At 37.2% G+C, this 23,199-nt stretch overlaps 6 protein-coding genes across 7 annotated transcripts; 3 read left to right on the top strand and 3 right to left on the bottom strand.

Annotated features, from left to right (window-relative positions):
- Window positions 1-2,355: 2,355 nt before the first annotated feature.
- LOC105971668 (dehydration-responsive element-binding protein 1B) lies at window positions 2,356-3,634 on the top strand. The gene has a single exon (XM_012996533.2). The coding sequence runs from the start codon at window positions 2,486-2,488 to the stop codon at window positions 3,242-3,244; it is 759 nt and encodes a 252-aa protein (XP_012851987.2). The 5' UTR covers window positions 2,356-2,485; the 3' UTR covers window positions 3,245-3,634.
- Window positions 3,443-6,595, bottom strand: LOC105971663 (uncharacterized). Its single transcript, XM_012996528.2, has 5 exons — window positions 6,071-6,595; window positions 5,188-5,449; window positions 4,872-5,068; window positions 4,123-4,310; window positions 3,443-4,022 (listed from the first exon to the last, which is right to left on the bottom strand). The coding sequence occupies exons 1-5, from the start codon at window positions 6,163-6,165 to the stop codon at window positions 3,736-3,738; spliced, it is 1,029 nt and encodes a 342-aa protein (XP_012851982.2). The 5' UTR covers window positions 6,166-6,595; the 3' UTR covers window positions 3,443-3,735.
- Window positions 6,596-7,205: 610 nt separating this feature from the next.
- On the top strand, window positions 7,206-11,448 carry ABCB28 (non-intrinsic ABC protein 8). The gene is made up of 15 exons (XM_012996518.2): window positions 7,206-7,856; window positions 7,956-8,143; window positions 8,241-8,264; window positions 8,515-8,616; window positions 8,859-8,949; window positions 9,031-9,131; window positions 9,240-9,290; window positions 9,375-9,503; window positions 9,605-9,667; window positions 9,777-10,056; window positions 10,141-10,289; window positions 10,385-10,474; window positions 10,677-10,811; window positions 10,902-10,958; window positions 11,066-11,448. The coding sequence occupies exons 1-15, from the start codon at window positions 7,409-7,411 to the stop codon at window positions 11,357-11,359; spliced, it is 2,202 nt and encodes a 733-aa protein (XP_012851972.2). The 5' UTR covers window positions 7,206-7,408; the 3' UTR covers window positions 11,360-11,448.
- Window positions 11,382-12,467, bottom strand: LOC105971669 (ATP-dependent Clp protease ATP-binding subunit). Its single transcript, XM_012996534.2, has 2 exons — window positions 11,844-12,467; window positions 11,382-11,748 (listed from the first exon to the last, which is right to left on the bottom strand). Exons 1-2 carry the CDS (start codon window positions 12,312-12,314, stop codon window positions 11,473-11,475), a joined length of 747 nt encoding a protein of 248 aa, XP_012851988.2. The 5' UTR covers window positions 12,315-12,467; the 3' UTR covers window positions 11,382-11,472.
- A 132-nt stretch (window positions 12,468-12,599) lies between these two features.
- LOC105971658 (calcium-dependent protein kinase 17) lies at window positions 12,600-15,834 on the bottom strand. 2 transcript variants are annotated; one of them, XM_012996521.2, is made up of 5 exons: window positions 15,493-15,834; window positions 14,115-15,027; window positions 13,735-14,031; window positions 13,281-13,637; window positions 12,600-13,189 (listed from the first exon to the last, which is right to left on the bottom strand). In XM_012996521.2, exons 2-5 carry the CDS (start codon window positions 14,701-14,703, stop codon window positions 12,990-12,992), a joined length of 1,443 nt encoding a protein of 480 aa, XP_012851975.2. In that variant the 5' UTR covers window positions 14,704-15,027; window positions 15,493-15,834; the 3' UTR covers window positions 12,600-12,989. The 2 variants fall into 2 exon arrangements, with proteins under 2 accessions (XP_012851975.2, XP_012851977.2); XM_012996523.2 differs by having other exon boundaries at window positions 15,398-15,801.
- Window positions 15,835-19,072: 3,238 nt separating this feature from the next.
- LOC105971660 (zinc finger CCCH domain-containing protein 48) lies at window positions 19,073-22,959 on the top strand. The gene is made up of 9 exons (XM_012996524.2): window positions 19,073-19,842; window positions 20,347-20,442; window positions 20,849-20,938; window positions 21,393-21,494; window positions 21,676-21,822; window positions 21,954-22,073; window positions 22,176-22,235; window positions 22,380-22,477; window positions 22,573-22,959. The coding sequence occupies exons 1-9, from the start codon at window positions 19,390-19,392 to the stop codon at window positions 22,709-22,711; spliced, it is 1,305 nt and encodes a 434-aa protein (XP_012851978.2). The 5' UTR covers window positions 19,073-19,389; the 3' UTR covers window positions 22,712-22,959.
- The last annotated feature ends 240 nt before the right edge of the window (window positions 22,960-23,199 follow it).

Below are 23,199 nucleotides of genomic sequence, written 5' to 3' on the forward strand. Positions count from 1 at the left end.
ACCTCGCTCGATAATAAGACTCGCTGCGAGACAACTCCCACGATGAGAGAAATCGCTCAGAGCGACATCAATCCGCACACTCGTCAGTCGCGCGTCATCCAATGCTCATACAACTTCGCTGCGAGACAACTCCCATGAGGAGACAACTCGCCCGAAATTCACTATATAATCGCAAGCTCAAGTTAGCACGATTACAACCCTAGAAACACTTAGAGATATTAAGGGAATCTATATAGCCTGGCCAGCTTGATTACTCAAATTTATCTACTTGTTTTCGATGGGTCATTCATTAAAACGTGGCCACGATCCAAACACACTTACGACCCACGAGGTCTAACAAGGGGCACGATCCCCATAAAAAATCTTGAGAGCCTGATCCCCTCCTCAAGTACATCACGCACAAGGCTAAATGTAAACACATACAAGCAACGCGTCACAACATTGACAATGTCGATAAATAACAACTCCCACGAGGAGAATACTCGCTCTCTACTACTAACTACTACATTATCGCGAGACAACTCCCACGAGGAGATAACTCGATCAACTCTATTACCCCGCGACGAGACAACTCCCACGATGAGATAACTTGATCCGAGCTACTACATCGTCGCGGGACAACACCGACGACTCAAATAACTTACATCGCGACAACTTGGTTGCGCTACGCGCCAACGCGCCTTCACGCCCCCCCGACACACGCTCCAATGTGTTTTCGCACACCATTAGGCCATACGCCAACGATCGACTTCTACAAATTTTACTCTCGACACGATCTGACACCCATTTCAACATGGCCCCCACATCGACTCGAGAGTGGGGGGCTTAATGATATGCCTAATTGGCCCAACCCAATGGGCCTACAAATTATTTACCTACTGGGCCACGAGCCCAATATCGAAGACCACTATCACCGATGCCCAATCACCTTCAAGTAAGGTTTGGGCCCGACAATCTCAACTAAGTTATAAATAAAGGTTTGAACTCATTCTTTAAAGTACGTCCTATTAACTGAGCAATACTATAATATGTATTCTCTGGACTATTTCTATGATTAGCACGTCTGACTTGAGCGTCGGAGGGGTTTCCGCCGGATCAACCCCCGGCTTAGTTCATGTGTGCTCATTTTGCAGGGACATCAGGATCATCAAGTTGTCAAGCTACTGATCTGCTTTGCTCTCCCAGCTCGTTTTTTACACTACATCAGGTGATCTAACTAATTAGCATCATCAATAACATTATATAATTACTACATTAATTTATAATTATAAAAAACTCTTTAAGATATTTTAGGCAAGAGAATGAAAAATAAATGTAAACAAAAATTATTTCATAAATATATGATGAAGTGTAAAAGAAGATATTTTATAATATTTTTAGAATAAAATAATAATATTTGAGGACAAAACAGTAATTTTGGTATTTTAAGATATTTTTACCCTTTATATAGTATAAGAAAAGGAAAGGACCATAGTCTACAGTCTACAGTCTACACACAAGATTTTGGCCTCGAAGAGGAAATTTCAAATGTCTGACTTTTTTTTTTTTTTTTTTGATAATTAATGTCTGACTTGTTAATTAAGATATTGACACGTGGTGAATCATACGAGTGCTTTGGAGAGTTGTACATTACCTGTCACCCAAAAGGCCAAACGACAACTCATTATATAATTTAGGGTAAATTTCATTTTTCCTCTCTACTTTGGCTCAATCTCACTTTACCCCTCGTACTCTTGATTGCGTCGATTTGCCCTCATGTACTTAAAAAATTATCTCAATGTAGCCATCGCCGTTAGTTTTCAGATATTTGACCTTAACACCAAGTGATCTAAGTCTTAAAATTACAAAAAAACCATCCCTCCTAATTTAAATAATTATTAAAAAAATAAAAAGTAAAGTGTGATTGGCGTCGTGGACTATGGTTTCCCATTGTTTTGATTTTTTTTATTATTTTATTTTTTGTTTTTTATTTTATTTTTTTTGTCTTTTTAATAATTATTTAAACTAGGACAGTGAGGTTTTGTAATTTCACAGCTTAAATCAAACGATGTTAATGTCAAATGTTTGAAAGTTAACTGCGAGGGCCACATTGAGACAATTTTCAAGTAAAGAGGGGCAAATCGATGCAATCGATAGTAGGAGGGAGTAAAGTGATATCGAAGAAAAGTACAAGGGGGGAAAGTGAAATTTACTAGTATAATTTATTATATTTGTCAATTAAGTAAAGGTACAAACCGTGTGAAGCGGAAGTGGGCCCCCACCAATGAGAGCTTAGAGCTTATCCACATTCACGTGTGTACGTATATTATTCGTACTCGTGTCGAAAGCGTATTATTAATCAGCTTATTATATTGTTTGAATGATCACTGCTTCAGCTTCTCACTAGCTTATATATAAATACAGCTTGTGCCCCCAAAACCAAACAGACAATACCAACTTCAGAAATAATTCACCAACTTATAACAAAAGCACTTTTCTTTCAAGAATGCAGATGTTCGCAAGCTACTACTCATCGGATCAAACTTTAATTGGCGGCGTGCAAGATTTCTGGTCATCGTCGTCTTCACCTGAGGCGGCGGCCAGCTCCGACAATAACGGAAGCCCCTGCTCGAAACCCCATTTTTCTGACGACGAAGTGATTTTGGCTTCCAACAATCCGAAGAAGCGGGCCGGTCGGAAGAAGTTCAGAGAGACGAGGCACCCTGTTTACAGAGGAGTGCGTCGCCGGAACTCGGGGAAGTGGGTCTGTGAAGTGAGGGAGCCCAACAAGAAAACCAGAATCTGGCTTGGTACTTTCCCCACCGTCGAGATGGCGGCGCGTGCCCACGACGTTGCCGCGCTGGCTTTAAGAGGGCGGTCGGCTTGCCTGAACTTCGCCGACTCTGCTTGGAGGCTGCCGGTGCCGGCGTCTGCCACCGCCAAAGACATCCAAAAGGCGGCGGCAGAGGCGGCGGAGGCTTTCCGGCCTCAGTTATATGATGACTCCGAGTCGGGAAACGAAGCAAAGGAGGAAACCCACGAAGCAAAGGAGGAGGAAACCTGCCACGAAGCAAAAGAGGAGGAAGCCGCTGCAGTTCCGGCGGCGGCGGTGGAGGAAAACGCGTGGTTCATGGATGAAGAAGCGGTGTTCGGAATGCATGAATTGCTCACAAATATGGCTGAGGGGATGATGCTGCCTCCGCCTCAGTACACTGATCAAGTGGAAGCCGATGCTGACGTGTCTTTATGGAGTTATTCCTTTTGATTTCTTACATCCAGAAAAAATAAATTCTTTTAATAATGTGATTAGTTTGAATTAGTTAGGTTTAGCTGGTCAAAGATTTTGTTTAGAGAATTCTTTAATCCGTACTTAATTTTTTTTAGTACGGTATAGGGGCCAGGGGGTGCAATTGCAACCCCCCTTGATTGGTAAAAGTGAAATAAGAATATACAAAATAATCAATTCAAAAACCTCAGATTCAGACAACAGTACACAAAGTAACTACCATTGTCAACATTTTCAAGAATAACGAAAACCTGTAAGCATAGACATAGTCAAAGTGGAAAATGAGAACTATTCAACCTCATCAAATCTATTCAGACAAGAAAGAAACCCACAACACTATCAATTGTGAGCAAAAAAAAAGACGAAAAACCCAACACATAATCAAATTCTAGAGAAAATAAACGAAAGATAATACATTTTCAAGAAAAAAGTCGACAACGCAATTAATTTTGCACGATAAAACAGCATAACTACTTAGTCTTCTTGATGAGAGCATTGGTTCTGAACTCACTATCATCCCTCACAAAACTCCACCATAGATAAGTAAGTGGAATAGTGGTTGCATGCCAAAGTGCATGTGCGTCGACAAGTCCTTTGTACGGCGGGAAATCGTATATCTCTAACAGCATAGCAAGGCCGCCTCCAAGTACAACCACCCACAGCTTCCAACGGGCAGGGTGACGGGTTATACCCGCCCAAACGGCCCATATAACCATCTGGATTATACCCATCGCCACACATACTTTAATGTTCAATCCTGCAAAGAATTGATCGATCCCCCGTTATAAGATTATTTATATAAGCAAAGAAAGATTAAGGTTTTAACGTAAGTAAAATGCGGTTGGGGGTTTGTTTACCGTAGTCGAGCTGATAGAAGTTCAAATACAAGATATGGGTTGTGACGAAAGCAATTAAGGGAGCGGCGACCATGACCCTAGCAGCCTCGAGCCTAACATTGAAAGCTCGGATAATTGCAATAATGAGGGAATATCCAAGTAATGCCACAGCGGATGAGTAGTCTAGCTTCTCAGTCAAATCTACGTCTCTGCATATAATAGTTGCACAATATCTCAAGATTAAAATTGGAACTAGCATATTTATCCTGCAGTTTGATATAGATGAGTAATCAAGGCTTATCAAATGTTTGGAATTGAGGTTTCAAGCCATGATATACAAAAATAAAATAAAAAAATAAATAAAGACCCGATTTTTAATGAAGGATATTTAGTCCAAACTCAACCCAAAATATTACACGATCTTATGGATGATATACACCAATACAAAGATTGTATAATCACATATTACGTTATCATGGACAATGTAACTACAATAAACAATTCAATCGTTCTTATCAATCCCATCAGCATTCCCAAACGAGGACTAAAAAGTCAAATTTGTAGACAATCATTCAAAGATTAACATAGAGGCAAACAGGGGTATCTTATGTAAAGGAAGAAACTGATGAACACTTTCTTGATTATAATATATAACGGCGGCTAAGATGGCAGCAAATGTGTGGAATACTTCAATAAACCTTATGTCTGACACTTCAAATATGCAGAAAATATAGGAAACAAAAGTAAAAGAAGGAACCGACGATACGCACCGACTGTGAAAAACTGCACTCCAAAACCAGGCATTCATTGCAAAGACGGCATATATGTTCCACAGGCTCGTGTACTCGTAATACGTCTTCTTGTTTGGCCTAAAAGGCAGTTTGTAGTTCACCAGGATGAAAAAAGATACCCACCCATGAAATTGTACTGCAAGATTAAGTGCAGAGAGAGCCACCGAAACTGGTTCCTAAATCACACACACAAAAAAAAAAAATATACAATTAGTAAATAGGTTAAATGCAACCCCCCCCCCCCCCCCCCCCCCCCCACACACACACACACCCCTCATTTTTTATTTTTTTTTACCTGGATCCCGTAAATACGTTTGAAAGGCCACTTTCCATGGTACTTTACAGGCTGATAGCCAAGTTTGTGTTTTTCTTCTTCTCTAGAGAGCATGCAGTGGTAACGACAGTCACTAAGGCAGTCCCACTGCTTCCACTGTATGTAAAGTGGCTCCTGCAAATACCATGGCCCGTCAATCGGGTTTCCGTCAGAGGAAAAAGTACAGTGCTGAAAGCATTTCTCCCCCACACATCCAGTCTTCTCACATTCCTCAACACAACCCCTATCATTAGTACCATCAAATGTTTAGAATAATTAACCGATTAGTTCCATCACCCACATGAATATACAAACGAAAGACTGGGTTCGATTCCAATAAACAAGTGCAACGTGAATTGCAAAGTCGTCCCGAAACAGAAGCAGATGACACAATATTGTAGAATTTAATCTATGAAATTCAAAGGTTGCTATTCGTTTTTCTACCTAAGATTTTACGTGGAAGAATGTTGAATTGCAGAATACTCATCAGATAGATAACTCTTTTAAGTATCGAGCAGTGGGATGCGAAACTTTCGGAATGGTTTCAATATAGATTTTTCCACGAGTATGATTTCTACTTCGAACTTATAAGATCAGAAAGTTCAGTTGAGAGTTCGATTGGATTTGAGAGATCTTGGAATGTGCTAGAAATTCACAAGTTTTGAGTAATTCGTCAATATCACAATGAAACCTTCAAAGAAGCAATAAAACAAACACCATGGATGCATCAAAATGCACCGATCACAAATAACATAAACACCAACAAAACCTTAATAATCAGTCAGATTTCAGATTCTAGAAACTCCAGAAATCAGAAGCAGACAAAATTCAACTTTCTCAGCTTGACAAGATGAAAAATGCTTACCGGTACACCAGATCAGCATCACCGGGGCTGGCTTTGAGCGATCCGGCAAAGCAGGAGAGGACAACCAGAAAAAGAACAAAACGACGTCGCGCCATCAGATTTGCAACTCCAATCAACGCCGGAGACCAAGAAAATGAGAAGAACAAAGTCGGAAAGAGGGGTTGTGGGTTTTTCTCAGAGCTTGAAAACTTTTCTAGTTACTGAGCAAACAAAGATACGATTTTGATTTATCAGCTTCCCATTGGACAGGGTGGGGAAGATGATAGATACACCTAGATTGTATCTAATTATCTATCTGGAAGGATTCAGGGTAGTAAATAATGAAACTGTGAAAATCTTTTGTTGCTATTTCTTTTAAATTGAATTCTTGATTTCTTAATTTATGGTTTGTTTGGAGAGGGGTGTGACAGTGGGTGGTGGAAGAGAACGGCAGCGAAGAGGAGTTGTACTGTACAATAGATTCTTCAAGGTACAACTGTTGCATTCTCCTGCTTTAAATTTGGCACTGTTGTTTTTTTTTTTTTTCTTGAGATAAAGTAATAAATTTGTTATTTTAATTATAAGAAATATTATTTTAATGGGTAGTGTAGCACATCATTTTTTCTTGGTATGTACAATTATCAATTAAAACTGTTGCAAATGAATAATAAATTAATGGTATAGTCATAACACCAAATTAACTAGCACTAATTATCAGCCCTATTGGAAGCATTATATGCCAATTATATAAAAGGAAAAAAAAACAACTCATGATCCAATGCCTTAAGATAATTTTTTTTAAGTAAGTTGTCTATTGACATATAAACTATTGCCTAAAATAAAACAAATGTTAAATAGCACTTAATCCCATGTGGTTTGAGCTTTGTGCACATGACCCCCTATAGTTTGAATTTTCTGCAGATAGCCCCCTTATACTTCTAATGTAAGCACATTACCCCCCAATGATATACCACTTGGTAAATATTAAATAATCATCCTCATTAAGAAAGAAGAATTTTTTGAAAGTACAAGGGCTTATGTACTTATATTAAATTACAAGGGGATTATGTGATATATTGAAAGTACAAGGGCTCACGTGCAAAAAGTTCAAAGTACAGGGGTTAAATGCTATTTATTCTTAATTAAATTGAACATTAATTTCACATAAGATCTAAAGTATGGCTAGTTGAGATGATTAATCTGACCGTTCAGATATTTTTTTTTTACAATTTTTTTTTCCTTTACATTTGATTTGAGTTGGACCTAAATTCATGATTTGGACCTTGTGGATAAAAAGAGTCATCAAATCTTGTACTCAACAATAATCAAGGAAATTTTCCTTGCATTCTTGCTGCCTGTATGAATCCAATGGAGCACACACTAAAAAACCCATCACCAAAAATGGCGGTTACAGCAGCTTCTTCCTTCATCCCTCCTCTCAACCTCGTACCGACAAAACGCTTCCTCAACTACAACAACAAAAGCCCTAGAATTAAGCTCAAACTCAGCAACACACCCAACTCTCAGAGGGTTTCTTTCCTGCCCTCTTCGGTTTCTTGGGCAAAACCCGGCCAGAGATCAAGAATCATCAGCCGGGCCTATGTTTCGGGCCCCGCTTTCGACGCAATCGTGTCTGAAAACGACCCGAAGATCGACGGCTCGGATATCGTGGAGCTGCAGCCGATTGATTTGATAAGCTGGGGGCTGATGTGGAAGCTCGTTTCGCGGCATAAATGGAGAGTCTTGGTCTCGGTTCTCACTCTTTTCGCCTGCACAACTTGTACTCTTGCTATGCCTATTTATTCTGGTATGTTTGTTGCAGAAGTTGTTATATTTTGTAAATAATAAAGAAGGGCCTGTTTGGATTGCTGTTTATATATAAATATTGTGATTGATTGTGTTTCAGGGAGATTTTTTGAAGTTCTAATTGGGGTTAGACCGGAACCGATTTGGCAACTGCTGAGTAAAGTGGGCGTGCTATACGTATTCGAGCCTATTTTTACGATTATTTTCGTGATCAATATGAATGGCATTTGGGAGAAGGTTATGGCTAGCTTACGAGCTCAAATATTTCAAAGGGTCTTGATTCAGAAGGTGCACTATCCCCCCTCGGTTTTTTTAATGACGACCGATGACTATAAATTTTCGTTTGTGTCCGATTTCTGATAAATATTTCTATTTGTGTTCGCAGGTGGAGTTTTTTGACCGTTACAAGGTATATTCGTCGATCTCCACCCCATCCATGATTTCATAACTGTATATTTCTTCCATGGATTTTTTAGCAAATATTTCCGATCTGGCAGATAATCAATGCATAAGTTATTGTTATCTTTTAAGTGGCAGCGCAAATAGTTCATTTTAACGAATGCTGCATTGAGAAATTGTGAGCGTGCAGTTAACACGGGTTCGTAATGGCACCAAAAGTGCGATCTTTGATATGTGTTCGTGTTATATTTTCCCCACAGGTGGGCGAACTAACTGCTTTATTAACATCCGATTTGGGTTCCCTGAAAAGCATTGTCAGCGATAATATATCAAGAGACCGTGGTTTCAGGGCAATTTCCGAGGCAAGCTATTCTACACTATGCAAAAGTGAGCTAAAATTAATATTAATACTATTTCTCACCCTTTTTCTTGATTGGAGAATTCGTGGCAAAATTTCTCCTTTCTCCGACTATATTTTTCGAAATTTTGTGCTGGTGTGAGATCAGTATTCTGAATATTTTTTAAGTGTTACTTGTATAAGCTTCTATGTGCAAATTCTAGTTACAATAAATTTTCAATTTTTTGACTGGAACTATTTATGCAGGTCATCGGCACACTCTGCTTACTATTTGCACTGTCGATACAGCTGGCACCAATTTTAGGCGGCCTAATGCTTACAGTGTCTGTACTAGTTGGTAAGTGTTTCTTCATTTCTGAGATTTTTATTCTCTTTTTTTTTCCTGGGGGCACTCCACCAACATGTATGGATTTTGCAGCTGTGTATAAACGAACAACCGTAAATGTCTTTAAAGCACATGGATCTGCTGCAGCCTCCATAGCTGACTGTGTTACCGAAACTTTCGCTGCTATACGCACTGTAAGCTCCTAATATCTTTGTACATCTTAATGTTTTATTTCTTTTTGCGGCAGTTAATAGCATCTAATATATAGATTGTGTGCTAAATTATAATGATTGTTCTTTCAGGTAAGATCGTTCGGGGGAGAAAAGCGTCAAATGTCACTCTTCGGTCGGCAGGTAAAGAACACTACTTGATATTATTACACAGTTCTGTAATCAAAAGTCTCTACTATGCCTTAGCACGGAATTGGAATTCGTCAGGTTCTTGAATACGAGAGCAGTGGGATAACACTAGGGGTATTTAAGTCCATCAACGAATCCATCACTAGGGTTGCTGTTTACGTCTCTCTAATGGCTTTGTATTGTCTCGGAGGGAGCAAAGTGAAATCTGTAAGGATTTCTTCCGGATTTTTTTTTGTCATTCAAAGCCGTTGATTCGTCATCTTAAACTTGACAGCTGCTAATGAAAAATGTTGATTTGTTGCATGCAGGGCGAACTTGCAGTTGGAACCATGGTTTCTTTTATCGGTTACACTTTTACGCTAACGTTTGCCGTGAGTACTATTTTTTGTGCTGCGTCCAAGTTTTCTTTTCGTTTATTCATTTCCATATACTAACAATGAAGAAAGATAAAAAAATAAAATAAAAATAAAATTCTTGTAGGTTCAAGGGGTGGTGAACACCTTGGGGGATCTCCGTGGAGCATTTGCTGCTACAGAAAGAATAAACTCCGTTTTATCCGGTGCTGAAATTGACGAAGCACTAGCTTATGCTTTACAAAAGGACTTGAAACGAAAGAAATTGCCCGATCCGAACATCGAAGCTCTCCTGTTCAATAGTTCCAAAGGAAAATTGCGAACCAATAGTGTGGGGTACATGTCTTCCTTAAAATCTACTAACGATGTGTGTAGCCTCGCTCAGTGCGGTGATATTCGCCTCGAAGGTACAACACGTTAATGCATAATTAATAAGGTATTTTCATGCTGGTAATTTTTTCAATTTGAACAAACTTTTTGTTGTCTTGCAGATGTTCATTTCTCGTATCCACTAAGGCCTGATGTGGAAATCTTGCAAGGCCTCGACCTAACTTTGAAAAGTGGAACTGTGACTGCGCTAGTCGGTTCGAGCGGTGCTGGCAAAAGTACTGTAGTGCAGCTTTTAGCTCGGTTTTACGAGGTTAAATTTTTTTTATTAGTTTTAATTGTTGAATTGCAAAATATGTATTATTATCTGCGAGGAATAAACCGGGAAAACGAACTTTGATTTTGCAGCCAACTAAAGGCCGCATAACTGTTTCTGGAGAGGATCTGCGGTCGTTTGATAAGAGTGAATGGGCTCGTGTGGTTTCCATAGTCAATCAAGTATCTCTCTCTCTCTCTCTCTCTCTCTCTCTCTCTCTCTCTCTCTCTCCACACACACACACACACACACACACACACACACACACACACACACACACACACACATATATATATATATATATATATATATATATATATATATATATATATATATATATATATGGCATATCTGACATGAGTATGTTTTGTGAACTGCCAATAGGAACCTGTATTGTTCTCTGTTTCTGTTGGAGAAAACATAGCTTATGGGCTTCCGGATGATGACGTGTCCAAGGATGATGTCATCAAAGCTGCCAAAGCAGCAAATGCTCATGATTTTATAATTTCACTGCCACAGGTGAGCCCACCTTTTTTTCTACTTCAAAAAAATAGCCTACTTTTTGTTCCATTTCTCGTATTTCTGCTGATTTCTTTGTTCTTCGATTAGGGTTACGACACGTTAGTTGGTGAGCGTGGAGGTTTGTTAAGTGGAGGACAAAGACAGGTATACACAATCTCTCTCTCTCTCTCTCTCTCTCTCACACACAGACACACACATACACACACACACACACACACATGCGCGCGCTAAGACATCTCCTGTTTTTGCAGAGAGTAGCCATTGCAAGGGCACTGCTAAAGAATGCTCCGATCTTGATTCTAGACGAGGCGACCAGTGCTTTGGATACAGTGAGCGAGCGTTTGGTACAGGATGCTTTGAATCGTTTAATGAAGGGAAGAACAACTCTAGTGATTGCACACAGACTCAGCACAGTTCAAAATGCTGATCAAATTGCCTTATGCTCCGATGGCAAGGTTTCGGAACTAGGAACACACTCGCAGCTGTTGGAAAAGAAGGGCGATTATGCTTCTCTCGTCGGCAGTCAACGACTCGCATTTGAGTAATAAAAAAATTATGTCACAAATATTTTGTACGAATTCTTGAAACATCAAATACATCAATCGATCAGTATATTGTTTATTCATTCGGACATATTTAATATGTCTATTTTAACTATTTAAGCAGTGGTTGAAAACGAGATAACGGCACTCATAACAGCGAGGCATTCTGTAGGAAGGCTAAGGAATGTGTCCATAAAAACATCATTAATTGGATCAACTGTGGCAACACCAACAAGTCTGCATAATCCATTTTTATCCAATCTCTCTCCTTTTCCTCCTCTAATTTTTCCTTTCGATTCTTCCGATGTTAAAACTGTCTCCACAAGTAGCGGCGGAGCTTTGTAGATGCTTCCGAACGAGAAGCAGAATCTTGCCCTAAACTTCAGATCAACCTTCCCAAAAAAAAAAAGAAAAATCAGCAAAAAGATTGGATTTTTAGGACATGCAACATAGTTTATTTCCATGAATAAGTTGAAAAAGATTATACCTTGCCGGATTGTTGGTTGATTTTGCCTTGGAAGGATTCTGGGACAATGTCGATTTTCAAGAAAGGTGGCAATGGTAGCCCTAAGAACTTAGTTGTGGCACTTGACAGTGGCGGAATATACAGTTCTTTTACGTCGAAAACAACGGAGAATTCGTCGTCGGAATCTGTTTTGGATATTCTTGTTGCTGTGGCGGACCCCACGCCCCCTTCGGCATTGTAATCGAAATCAGAGTACCTCGAAATACCGAGTTTGCAGGCGCTTAGAGTTTTGAACTTAACGTTGTATATGTCTGATTTCTGGATTTGTGTTTGCTTGACTGTGGCGGTTGAAACTTGTTCGTCGCTGTTAAGATTGTTGCGTGCGGAGAAAAGGGTTGTTCTGAGGAGTACGGGATTTGGTCGGAATGAAAAACATGTTCTATTACGGAGAAGTTGAGGATGATTATTCAGACTCTGAATCTGGAAAACCATATTACTTGGTCTTGCAGTTTATGTTGAAATGATTTCCTGCCTGTGTGTGTACTATATATATATATATATCTAAGAATTTTTGTGGCTGATAGTGTGATATGAGGCCAGTACGAGTCCACGAGTTTGGGAATTCCTTATCTTTTGTGGCTTCTTTCCATAAAATAAGCTTTAATTATGATATTTAAAGAAGGAAACTTTCCATTTATAAATAAATAATGATGAACTGTAGTTTAAATTTCCACTAATCCATTATTAATAAACGTTTAATCCATGATCTAATTTAGGTTTTAGGAATGTTAAAACATGTGGACTAAATCGCCCACTAGTTTCACTGAAATCGAAGGAAATAAGAGTCCAATACACATTACATATGAAGCTGCGAATTGATATCACTCGACGTAAAGAGGGATACAAACAAGCACGAATTCGGACAACTAACAAGAACCGTAATAAAAAAAAAAAAAAAAAACTCTAGATAGATCAAATTCTATACACGCATGCATAATGGCTCGTTATCGGAAAACAGAAACATTACTCATGAAACCACCAATGTACCGATGATCCTTCAATTTCTTTTTTGTACCAGAATCCGGTCCAATCATCATAAGGTTAAAGCAAGCCGATCCAACTGTTAGTTTGCTGCAATCTTTTGTTTTTTTCTTTTTTTTTTTCTTTTCAGAAAACAAGTGAAGACCTAAACGAGGTAGCAGTTGGAAGATGAGTACACGAAGCCCATCGAATAACTGATTCAGTCACCACAAGATCAATCTGTTCAAATTCACCCAGCCCAATCGTGTGGTTCCTCCTGCTGTGGGCCCCCACCATTCTACCCCCACCCTTTCTACCCTCGACTATTTTCACGTCCACCTCATCACCTGCCACATATTAAAATTATTCACAACGATTTCCGTTTTACATATATGTGTAAACTCTAGCACGACATAAAAGCTTGTTTAAATAAATTACCTCTAGACAATATTTCTTCAACCACAGAGCTTGAGCTGATGAAGGCAAAGCTCGGTAGTGCAATGACGGGGGTGGAAAACTCGAGGCTATTTGATTCGGCATTACTATGGAAAGAAAACCCGAGTGAAGAAGGCGACATCAGATCCGACTGTAGAGAAGAAAATGACGATTTGCACGTGAACGCCGGTGATTGAACCTCACAGTCTATGTGCGATCCCATTCCGAAACTAATATCCTGATTCCTTGCCATTACAGACGGGGGCAAAAAACTCTGCCCCACATCAAGTTCACAAATTCGCTCACCACTTTTACGTGGTTCATCGGAAAGTGGCACCATGTTCTTCACCCACGAGTGATCTGTACAAGCAAAACAGAGTATGATATAACAACTGGTTACTATTTTTTTCCAAGAAAACAGAGTATGATATAACAACCGAGTACGAGGAATCTATACCTAGAACCTGCTGAGGTGTAAGCCTTCTAGAAGTGTCTTTACAAAGCATCCCCTTTATCAATTCCTTAGCTGAATCCGATATAAAACTCCAGTGATTAGACGGAAATCGCAAGTCTGAAGCCCTAACAGCATCAAATATCTTCGATTTAGTTTTCCCCCAAAATGGGGGTATCCCACTTAAAAGAATGTAAAGGATCACACCGGCACTCCATACATCAGCAGCTTGATCATACCCTCCTGCAAGAACCTCTGGAGCTATATAGAATGGACTGCCAACTGTACCATGTAAACACTGTCCTGTTTCGATTAAAGAAAAAATGTAAGAAAAAATCGGGTTGTCCCATGTTTAAATTAACACTAATTAAACCTTTACCACTTACCAGGCTTGATGTAGGTTGCTAGGCCAAAATCAGCCAACTTTATCGGGGAAGAAGATGATTTTGTGGAGAAGAGTATATTTTCGGGCTTCAAATCTCTATGAACAACGCCCTTGTCATGACAATACATCACCACTCGCATGAGGTGTCTGAAAAATTCCCGAGCCTCAGGCTCGGAGAACCTTCCGTGCTTTTCCAGCTTGTGGAAAAGCTCGCCTCCAGCACAAAGCTCCATCACTAGATGAACGTAATCTTCCTCCTCGTAAACAGCTTTGAGATCGACTACATTAGGGTGCCCAGACAACCTAGTCATGATTTCGATCTCGAGTTTGATACTGCGCACATCTTCTTGAGTGACTAATCTATCTTTGGCAATAGATTTGCAAGCTAGAATTTCGCCGCTGACTTTATCGATGCATTCTCTTATAACACCGAACTGTCCCCAGCCCAACTGTTCTCCAAGAACGTATTTGTCGGATAGTGTCCCTGTTTTATTTGCATCTAGAATACTGTCTCTTAAGCTAGGACCTCCGTAACAACTGCAAGAACGAAACGAGGACGAAGTATAGTTGTTGCTCTTGACAACAGCCATACGGGACTTCGATTTCCAAAGTAATCAGAAAAAAAACTATCGGATCTCGGATTTTTATGGTTTTGTATAACCTTTTAAATAGCACCTATAGCTTGTGGAAGTTCTCTTAACCAAGTCAAAATATTTGATTTCTGCTCATGTACGGGAGTTCAAAACAGCGGTCGAAGTCACAAGACTGTAGAAGGTTCTTTGTGCCAACAGTTGGTGGAGTTTGAAAATAGTGGCATGTGTGGAAAAAATAGTACTATGTATCTGGACAAGTATACATCAAGAGATCAAAAGCTTCCAACGAAAATCTCATTTCTTCCCCCACGATTCATGGATCTGAAAAGTCAGTAGGTGCACACGTGTTCAAACTCAGAGACACTTAAAAAATCTCAGCTTGTTCATAGTGCATCGGAAATTTTAAAGCAAAAAAAGTGAAATTCATGACCAGCACAAAAGGACAATTAGAATTCAAACTGAGCTCTCAAAACAGAATGAAATTACATGCAAAAAAACAAAATTCTAAAGCTTTAAACGACTGAGGCACCAATTAATCGATTACAATAAACCCTAAACACCAGAAAAAAAATAAAAATCTCCAAATTGAAAACCTGCATGAAATTAACGGCAAAAAAACCCCACAGCAAACAAATACAAAACCGAGAAGCAACTCCGCGGAGAGAAAACGTAAAAGTTAAGGAACACCCACCAAAATTGGGACTCAAAAAAGCAAACCCAGATCCATAGTTTGTCAAATACATGCCCGAAAAGCAACCTTCTTTCACAACTATCGAAGATTCTAACCTTGAGAAACTGAAGTGAGAGAATCAGAGGTGAGAAAACGGAAGAAGACGGCGAGAATGGTGGAGCTTTCTGATTCAATTCTTCAGCCAGAGAGAGAAAGAAGGCATGAGAGAGAGAGACCTCATGTGGGGCAATTTGGTCTCCTCCTCAGCTCAAAATCACAGCTCCTCCCACTTGCTTTTTTTTCCTTTTTCTGTTTGTGTCTTCCGCTTATGTATATTATGATGTATGTTTCCATTGGTGCATTTTTCTCTTTTTCATTTTAGAGATTGCAATTTCTATATATTAAGTCACATTTTTCAGTATTTCTATTTTCTTTTAAGGAATTTTAGTTGTGAATGTGTGTTCTCACTTGACTCAACTAGTATTTAATATTTGGATAAATCACTATCACACTTCTGAAGTAATATCAAATTACGAAAATTTCCTCTATAAATTACAATCATCTTCAACTATGACTCCTCTTACGTGTCCATTCTTACGGTGTCAAATTTAGTAGAATTTTCTAGATTAAGTGGAATATTCTCTAGTTTGTACCATTTTTTACCCCATTCGAACATACAACGTGTCTATTGGCTTGTAAATATCAGATTGTGGTGCATCAGTAACTGCATTTTGCACAAAATGAGTACAAACTAAAGAACATTCCACGGAATCTAAAAGATTATGTTCAATTCGACACCATAAAGGTAAACCTGTAAGAAGATTCATAAGTTGAGCGGATGGTTATAATTATTTCAATAAAATTGAGTTTTTCGTAATTCAATCTTAACTCAGAGTTGGCCGTAATTTACCCTTAATATTTATGTTTTTGCCTTTATTTCTTTCCCCTTTTAGACTTTTAATGATAAAAAAAATGATTTTTTTTAGGCATGGACTTTTCGTATGAAGGAACTTTAAGTACATTTAAAGTTTTGTTCAACCCAGTGGCTAGGATTCATTGGACTATTGGATTGGGCCTATCTATCAATTGGGTTCAAACTCGTGTATAAGAATTTAATTCTTTTACTAAATTAAATTAATTTCATCCAATCTTATTAATAAAAGGAAGGTTGTTCTGGTGAAACCCTAGGGTTTTTTTTCCCGCTCATTTTATGGCTACATTTGTCATTTAATTATTTTTTAATTTTATTATTTATTATTTCGATTTTCATTTAAACTAATTACGTATCTTTTAATGATATATTATTGTGTGATGAATTCTTTTATACCATTTATTTATTTATTTTTTTTTTATTTCAATTTTCATTTAAAAGCAACAATCCAAATTCTACATAATATTCTAATTTCCCCCCTTAAGCTTTGCCCTTAGTTTATAGATAGCTAGAACCACTTCAATGGTAGATAATAATTTATCAAACTTTAAAGGCAAACCTGTAATTCTATAATTTTTTTTATTTATTTTCCATTTTCTCCAACTGTCCGACTACTAAATGTCCGTTTATTGAAATATAAAATATGTCATTTTATTGTCGATTACCACTCCTTTGCACTTCTATTCAATGTTTATTTTTTGTTCTTATTCTATTATCATGTTCTTCATTCTTTCTTCTTCTTAGTAGAGCATTTTGAAAGACAAAAACCTGTACAATAACATCCCTACATACGTAAAGAAAAATATCGACCACAAGGTACGTATTGTTTTCTTAGTTTATTGTTTGTTAAACTCTCTCAAATCTAATTTTATACCCTCTTGGAATTTAAATTTTAATGTGAAATTGTCGGTATTTTTTCCATTAAGGATTTATTTGTTTCACTATTATTATTTGTTGGTGGATTAAACTATTTAAGTGCTTGCAAATCAAAATTTGGGGGATAGAGATTTTAGGGAATCAAAACTTTTTCAGTTAGTTATGTTTATTCGCATGAAATTTAACCAATATTTGTATCCTTTATGAACAATGTTCTTCTGAAAATTCTTTTATTTATGTATTGAGAGTTTCCTTCAAAGAAAAGATGTGTATCGTTTCATTTGTAATTTCTTAACAACTAAACGTAAAAATTAATCTAATTTCGTCATTTGCATCATTAATGTCTACCTATACTAAATATTTTTTTCATGCGTTTGTGTTTTTTTATAAAAGATTGATGAAGATTAAAGAATGCTAGCTAGCTGACAGCAGTTTGTAAGGTTCCCACAACTAGCAAGTGTTAGGGTTATACACTCAATGTATTACTCCAAAGTTGTGGCGTATAACCAAGCATCTCAGTCAAATGGTAATATGTTTTCAATATATTTATGTATCTTTTATTCTGGACATCTAATATGTTTACAAAAATTACATTTCAGTTTTATGAATAAGAATATTTTTAATTCATTTTTTTTTTGTATTCTTAAGTTTTCTGGCCTGGTTGACATAATAATAATATCACTGCACTAAGTCATATACAAAATATTTAAAGAAACTTTGAAAATCTCGAATCGTGTACATTTTTCATTAATTATATTAAATATTTTTTTTCCATATATTTTTATTTTTATGTGTTTCTTTTTAAATAATCTCTAAAAATACAAAAATTTCGTGCATCACAAATCTAAAGTTAGTTTTGTGTTTACAGTTAAGCATCTCATTTAAATGGTCATATGCTAAGTCTATAAAGCTAACTTAAGTCAACTCCCATACTCCAATCCAGTAGCATTTGAAACTGTACAACATTTTGTTATTAATGATTTTGAATGTTGACTAGGTTTATGAGATTCTACACCCGGTTAAATACACCATATAGCTTTAAACCGTACATCTACATAAATAACTATCCACTAAGCGCACATACATATGGACGTGTGTGTTATTATATGTAGATCTACGGTTAAAAACTACATGGTGTAATTCACTAGGTGTAGGTTCTACAAAAATTCAACCCCTAAAAATTATATTGGTAGTGATAGGGACTACAAGTGTACAACCAAGTGATTGTTACTGTGTTAATTTTATTAGATGCATTGAATTGTTCGTTGCATGCTGGGAAAATAATCGACAATATAATTATGCAATATTTTTTTTGCTTATTATGATGTATCATGAAATTTTGACTAGAAAAGTTCTTTATTTCCATTTTTTTTATGGTCTTTCTGCAATTAATAATATAAACTATTCTAATTTTGACACCTTAAATTTATGATATAAACGAGATATTATTTTGCATTAATTTTATTCTAATCCCGTGCATCGCACGGGTGAAATTACTAGTATTTTATTAAAAAAAAGTCTCATACAGAATATATATTTATTTATTAATACAAAAAAAAAAAAAAAGGGTATCGTGTGGAGACACTAAATAATTAAAAAAATCATGCGGACAGAATTACAACTTTAATTATAGCCCTACCAATATTATTAGTTCATCGTTAATTAGAAAGGTAAATTGTTATATAAAACATAATTAATTAATTACTAACAAATTAACTTATTTTCATTCACAATTGCAACGGTTAAAATTCCTTATTGAACAATAGCTCGAGAAGGGGTAAATAAAATAAAATAAATAATTAAATATAATATCCGACGTGTAAATCTTGCACCACGGCGCGTAAACTCTACGCCTTTATTATTAGTATTAATAAACAAAATTAAAGAATAAATTTAAAAAAAGGAAAAAGTAAAATCAAATAGTTTCTCTTCGTCATCCTCCTCTCTCCAATCTCAGAACTTCATACTAGCCCATCCCCATCACCAAAATTAGGGTTCATAAAAATCCCTTTCAAACCCTCAAATCCCAATTTCTTATCATTCGTTCTCTTCTCTCTCTACTTCCAGATCAATCAATCATTCAATTACCCAAACCCCAATTATTACATGATCATATACCAATTTCGAGCTTAAATTTATCACAGCCCGTTGAAAAAAACTTCATCTCCTCCCCCCATTGTATCGTGGTTTTACAGTGTCATCTGTAATGGATATGGATGGTGGAAGAAAAGTATTTAACAGGCTCGGACCTTCGTCTTCGAGTGATAACGGCAACCATAATAAGCAACAGAAGGTGTGTATATATTGGAGACAAGGAAAGTGCACGAGATATCCGTGCCCTTATCTGCACAGCGAGCTGCCGTCAGCTGCGAATGGGAAGAGGGCGCATCAAGGGTTTGGGGCGGAGGACAATTACCGTAGCGGCGGCGGCGGTGGATTAAGGAGGAGTGGGAATTATAATTTTAATAACAATAATACGTGGGGCAGGACGCAATCCCAACAGCCTGCTAATAACAGGAATACTCTGAAGAAGATCGAAAAATTGTGCAACCTTTGGGCACAAGGGAGCTGTAAATTCGGGGATAATTGTAAATACTTGCATCAATGGTCGACAGGGGGTTGCTTTACGCTATTGGCCCCACTGGAGGGACACCAGCAGGTGATTTTATTGCAATGATCATGTTTGTTGATGAAGAGTGTGCAGTTGTTGATGCTGTTATACGTTTTATGTGGATCAGTGTTTTGATTTTTATGAACAGATCCATCGTTTTCTAATCATGTAATTGGGTTTAATGCCGAAGGGTTATCAATTTTCCCTTCATTGTATTGTTGAATTGTGTTCCTTCATTGTATTGTTGAATTGTGTTCTATCTAGTTGAATCGTGTTGGGGTTTAGTTTCATCTTGTTGGTTGTTTGGGTAAGTTGGTGTGGAAAGATGTGGGCATATTGATCAATGCATCATCAGTTTGTCTTGATTATGTATGGTGTACTAATGGTTGGGAACAAGCTGACTATTATTTTTGGTTGATCCAATTATTTTCCATGTTATAAATATGAGTTCTTTTGTGTATGGTGTTTTCTTTATTATTGTTTTCCTTTTGCGAGTTTGCTGGTTCGCGTGTTATTTAATGTTGTTCTGAATCCAAAAAAATAAAATTTCAGGTTATTACTGGGATTGCTATGCCCCCGGGGTCTGATAAGCTTTACACCGGGAGTCAAGATGAGACGGTTAGACTTTGGGACTGCCAATCTGGTCAGGTAGTTTATATATTTATATGCATTTCTTTTATCCCCGTTAACTGTTCTGTGCATTTTTCAGTACAAGATGATTTCATAAAATATAATTTTGTTAATGTCACATGTCACAGTTATTATTTTTATGCTAGAATTTACACCGATGATACCAGAAATTAAACCATTATTATTGTTAATTATTAGACCATACTAAAAGTATAAATAGTTATAAAAAAGATGAAAGCACGGTTTACGAGCTTTCAAATGGAGTTTTGATCAAGTATGTCTAGTGGAAAAGCTCAATTTTGTCTCAAGCCAACTTCAAACTCAAGCTCAAAAACTTTGTGTTAACCCCACTTAATTTCTAATGCCTATCCTTCAACGCCAATTAGAGCTTATTTTCTTCTTGTTTTTTGGGCTTTTCTAACAGGTGGCTGGCGTAGTGAATTTGGGAGTTACAGTAGGCTGCATGCTATGTGAAGGTCCATGGGTATTTGTGGGTTTGACTAATCTTGTGAAGGTAAGATAAATATATTCAAGTTATCTTCGCCCATTTGTTTCAGTTCACTATTTTATTGCTTCATTATCACTCTTTTTTTCGTTTGGCAAAAGCATAAAATCCCTCAAGATTATAATCGCTTTTTTTGCAAAATATTGCAGTAGATATATAGACAAAATCTCATCTCATTGTCTTTATGAGAAATATGTAGACATTATCCAGCCATACTTTTAAGAATGAATATTTAGTCAAAAGATGCTAGAGCAATATGTATTATGCAGATCAAAAGCATACATGGTTACACTGTTGTGGCTGCGGTGGGGAGATTTTTTAAAATGCGATCTTTTTTTAGCTATGTTACCTTGAAATTGCAGTTTATCAGTTGTGTTGTATGTTGGAATTCTCTATCCATTTATTTCTCCTTACGGACTTCAACTATGTCCAATCTTTTGATCATTCTTTTGCTTTTCACTAGGCTTGGAACATTCAAACATCCATGGAGCTAACTTTAAATGGACCTGTCGGACAAGTCTATTCACTAGCTGTTGGCAATGATTTACTCTTTGCTGGTACACAGGTACTTCACTCTATTTAATGGCAGAAAAAATCACACGTTCTTTGCTTTTCACTAGGCATGGAATATTCAAACATCTATAGAATGAGTTGTTGTGTGGAGGGACTGAAACACGTACATACTTTCCTCTTGCAGAAGGTTATGATGTTTCCCCTTTTTTCCTGATCATTTTTGTTTTCTGCAGGAAGGAACAATATTGGCATGGAAATTCAATGTTGCTACCAACTGCTTTGAACCAGCTGCATCACTCAAGGGACACACTCTTGCTGTTGTGACGCTAGTCGTTGGAGGTAACAGAATGTATTCGGGCTCCATGGACAGCTCTATTAGAGTAAGTCGAACACTCGAAACAAAACATGTTTATTTTTCTTCTGTGATTTGTATAAAATAAAAAATAAAATAAAAAATCCGTCATTGCTTACTATTTTGCCCCTCTCTATTTTGTGTTTTATGAACGTTCAGGTATGGAACCTGGAAAGTTTGCAGTGTTTACAAACTCTGTCAGGACATACAGATGTCGTGATGTCTGTTTTGTGCTGGGATCAGTTCCTTTTGTCGGCTTCACTTGACAAAACCGTAAAGGTTTGTACTTTTTCCTCTGACTTTATTGGGCTTCTTTGTTGCTTCGAAAGCATAACCGACTCTTTTGTTATTTAATGTTTTTTTTGCTTCCACTCTTTGTAGATTTGGGCCGCAACTGAAAGTGGTAACTTGGAAGTAACATACACCCACACAGAGGAACATGTATGCTTTTACACACTTTCATCATTTATTGTTCATTTTCCCAAAAAATCTGTGGTGTCGGTAACAAATATATATTCTAGGCATTTATATTGTCGAATGAATAGAAAGTGAATATCTGTATTAACTGATTTTTTTTTTCTGCAGGGGTTACTCACTCTGTGTGGGATGCATGATTCAGAAGCCAAACCTGTGTTGTTGTGCTCGTTGAACGACAACACAATTCGAGCATATGATTTGCCATCGTAAGTTTCAATATTTTACTATCTCTCTCTTACGAAAGATTTATATTCCGGTTTCTCGAAATTGTGTTAAATTAAACAACATTTTATTATCATAGATTTTCTGAGAGGGGAAAGATATTTTCGAAGAAAGAGGTTCGGGCAGTGCAGATTGGTCCTGGTGGATTATTTTTCACTGGTGATGGTACGGGTCAAGTTAGAGTGTGGAAATGGTCGGAACCAACCACCGTACAATGAGAAGCAAATTAGAGTACCTATATTGTATCTCTTAATATTTTTTCGATCCCCTATTTTTTTCTATCTCAATGTAAAAGTTCCACCGAAAGAGGAAACGTGAGAAAATGCCAGTTTTGAGCTGTTCTCGTTATTTCCTTACCTTTTTCTTTCTCTTCTAGGTATTTTTGTTAGATTATCGAGTGTCCGAATATGCGTCTGTAACGTGATCATAATAATTACTATCTTACGGAAGTTTCTTATGCATTTCACCCGGCCATTGTACTATTTATTTAGTATTTAGTAATGGAGTTCATTTTAGAAATGTAATCTTCAATATACATTATGTTGTTTATCCATACATCCCACACTTCTGTAGTTTTATCGACTATTTGTTTCGTCAAATTATAAAGAAGTTCAATTTTCGTTTTACAGACATCCATCGCAGTGTTGTAATTACTCTTTCGATGTCTATTTTAATTTCGCAAAAAATCATGCAGATAAAAAAACCC

Source organism: Erythranthe guttata, chromosome 6 (genome assembly GCF_056151865.1).
Source record: "Erythranthe guttata isolate IM_541 chromosome 6, IM_541, whole genome shotgun sequence".
Taxonomy (NCBI): domain Eukaryota; kingdom Viridiplantae; phylum Streptophyta; class Magnoliopsida; order Lamiales; family Phrymaceae; genus Erythranthe; species Erythranthe guttata.

Excerpts from the sequence above, each read along its gene's own strand:
- LOC105971663 (XM_012996528.2), bottom strand. The coding sequence starts at position 6,165 with ATGGCGCGACGTCGTTTTGTTCTTTTTCTGGTTGTCCTCTCCTGCTTT. Across the intron at positions 5,450-6,070 it reads GATGCTGATCTGGTGTACCG|GGGTTGTGTTGAGGAATGTG; the intron begins GTAAGCATTTTT and ends TACTAATGATAG. Across the intron at positions 5,069-5,187 it reads AACGTATTTACGGGATCCAG|GAACCAGTTTCGGTGGCTCT; the intron begins GTAAAAAAAAAT and ends TGTGTGATTTAG.
- LOC105971669 (XM_012996534.2), bottom strand. The coding sequence starts at position 12,314 with ATGGTTTTCCAGATTCAGAGTCTGAATAATCATCCTCAACTTCTCCGT. Across the intron at positions 11,749-11,843 it reads TCAACCAACAATCCGGCAAG|GTTGATCTGAAGTTTAGGGC; the intron begins GTATAATCTTTT and ends TTTTTTGGGAAG.
- LOC105971660 (XM_012996524.2), top strand. The coding sequence starts at position 19,390 with ATGGATATGGATGGTGGAAGAAAAGTATTTAACAGGCTCGGACCTTCG. Across the intron at positions 19,843-20,346 it reads CACTGGAGGGACACCAGCAG|GTTATTACTGGGATTGCTAT; the intron begins GTGATTTTATTG and ends ATAAAATTTCAG. Across the intron at positions 21,495-21,675 it reads TACTCTTTGCTGGTACACAG|GAAGGAACAATATTGGCATG; the intron begins GTACTTCACTCT and ends TGTTTTCTGCAG.
- ABCB28 (XM_012996518.2), top strand. The coding sequence starts at position 7,409 with ATGAATCCAATGGAGCACACACTAAAAAACCCATCACCAAAAATGGCG. Across the intron at positions 9,504-9,604 it reads GAGGGAGCAAAGTGAAATCT|GGCGAACTTGCAGTTGGAAC; the intron begins GTAAGGATTTCT and ends TGTTGCATGCAG. Across the intron at positions 10,812-10,901 it reads TTATAATTTCACTGCCACAG|GGTTACGACACGTTAGTTGG; the intron begins GTGAGCCCACCT and ends TTCTTCGATTAG.
- LOC105971658 (XM_012996521.2), bottom strand. The coding sequence starts at position 14,703 with ATGGCTGTTGTCAAGAGCAACAACTATACTTCGTCCTCGTTTCGTTCT. Across the intron at positions 14,032-14,114 it reads AGCAACCTACATCAAGCCTG|GACAGTGTTTACATGGTACA; the intron begins GTAAGTGGTAAA and ends TAATCGAAACAG. Across the intron at positions 13,638-13,734 it reads TACACCTCAGCAGGTTCTAG|ATCACTCGTGGGTGAAGAAC; the intron begins GTATAGATTCCT and ends TTGCTTGTACAG.
- LOC105971668 (XM_012996533.2), top strand. The coding sequence starts at position 2,486 with ATGCAGATGTTCGCAAGCTACTACTCATCGGATCAAACTTTAATTGGC.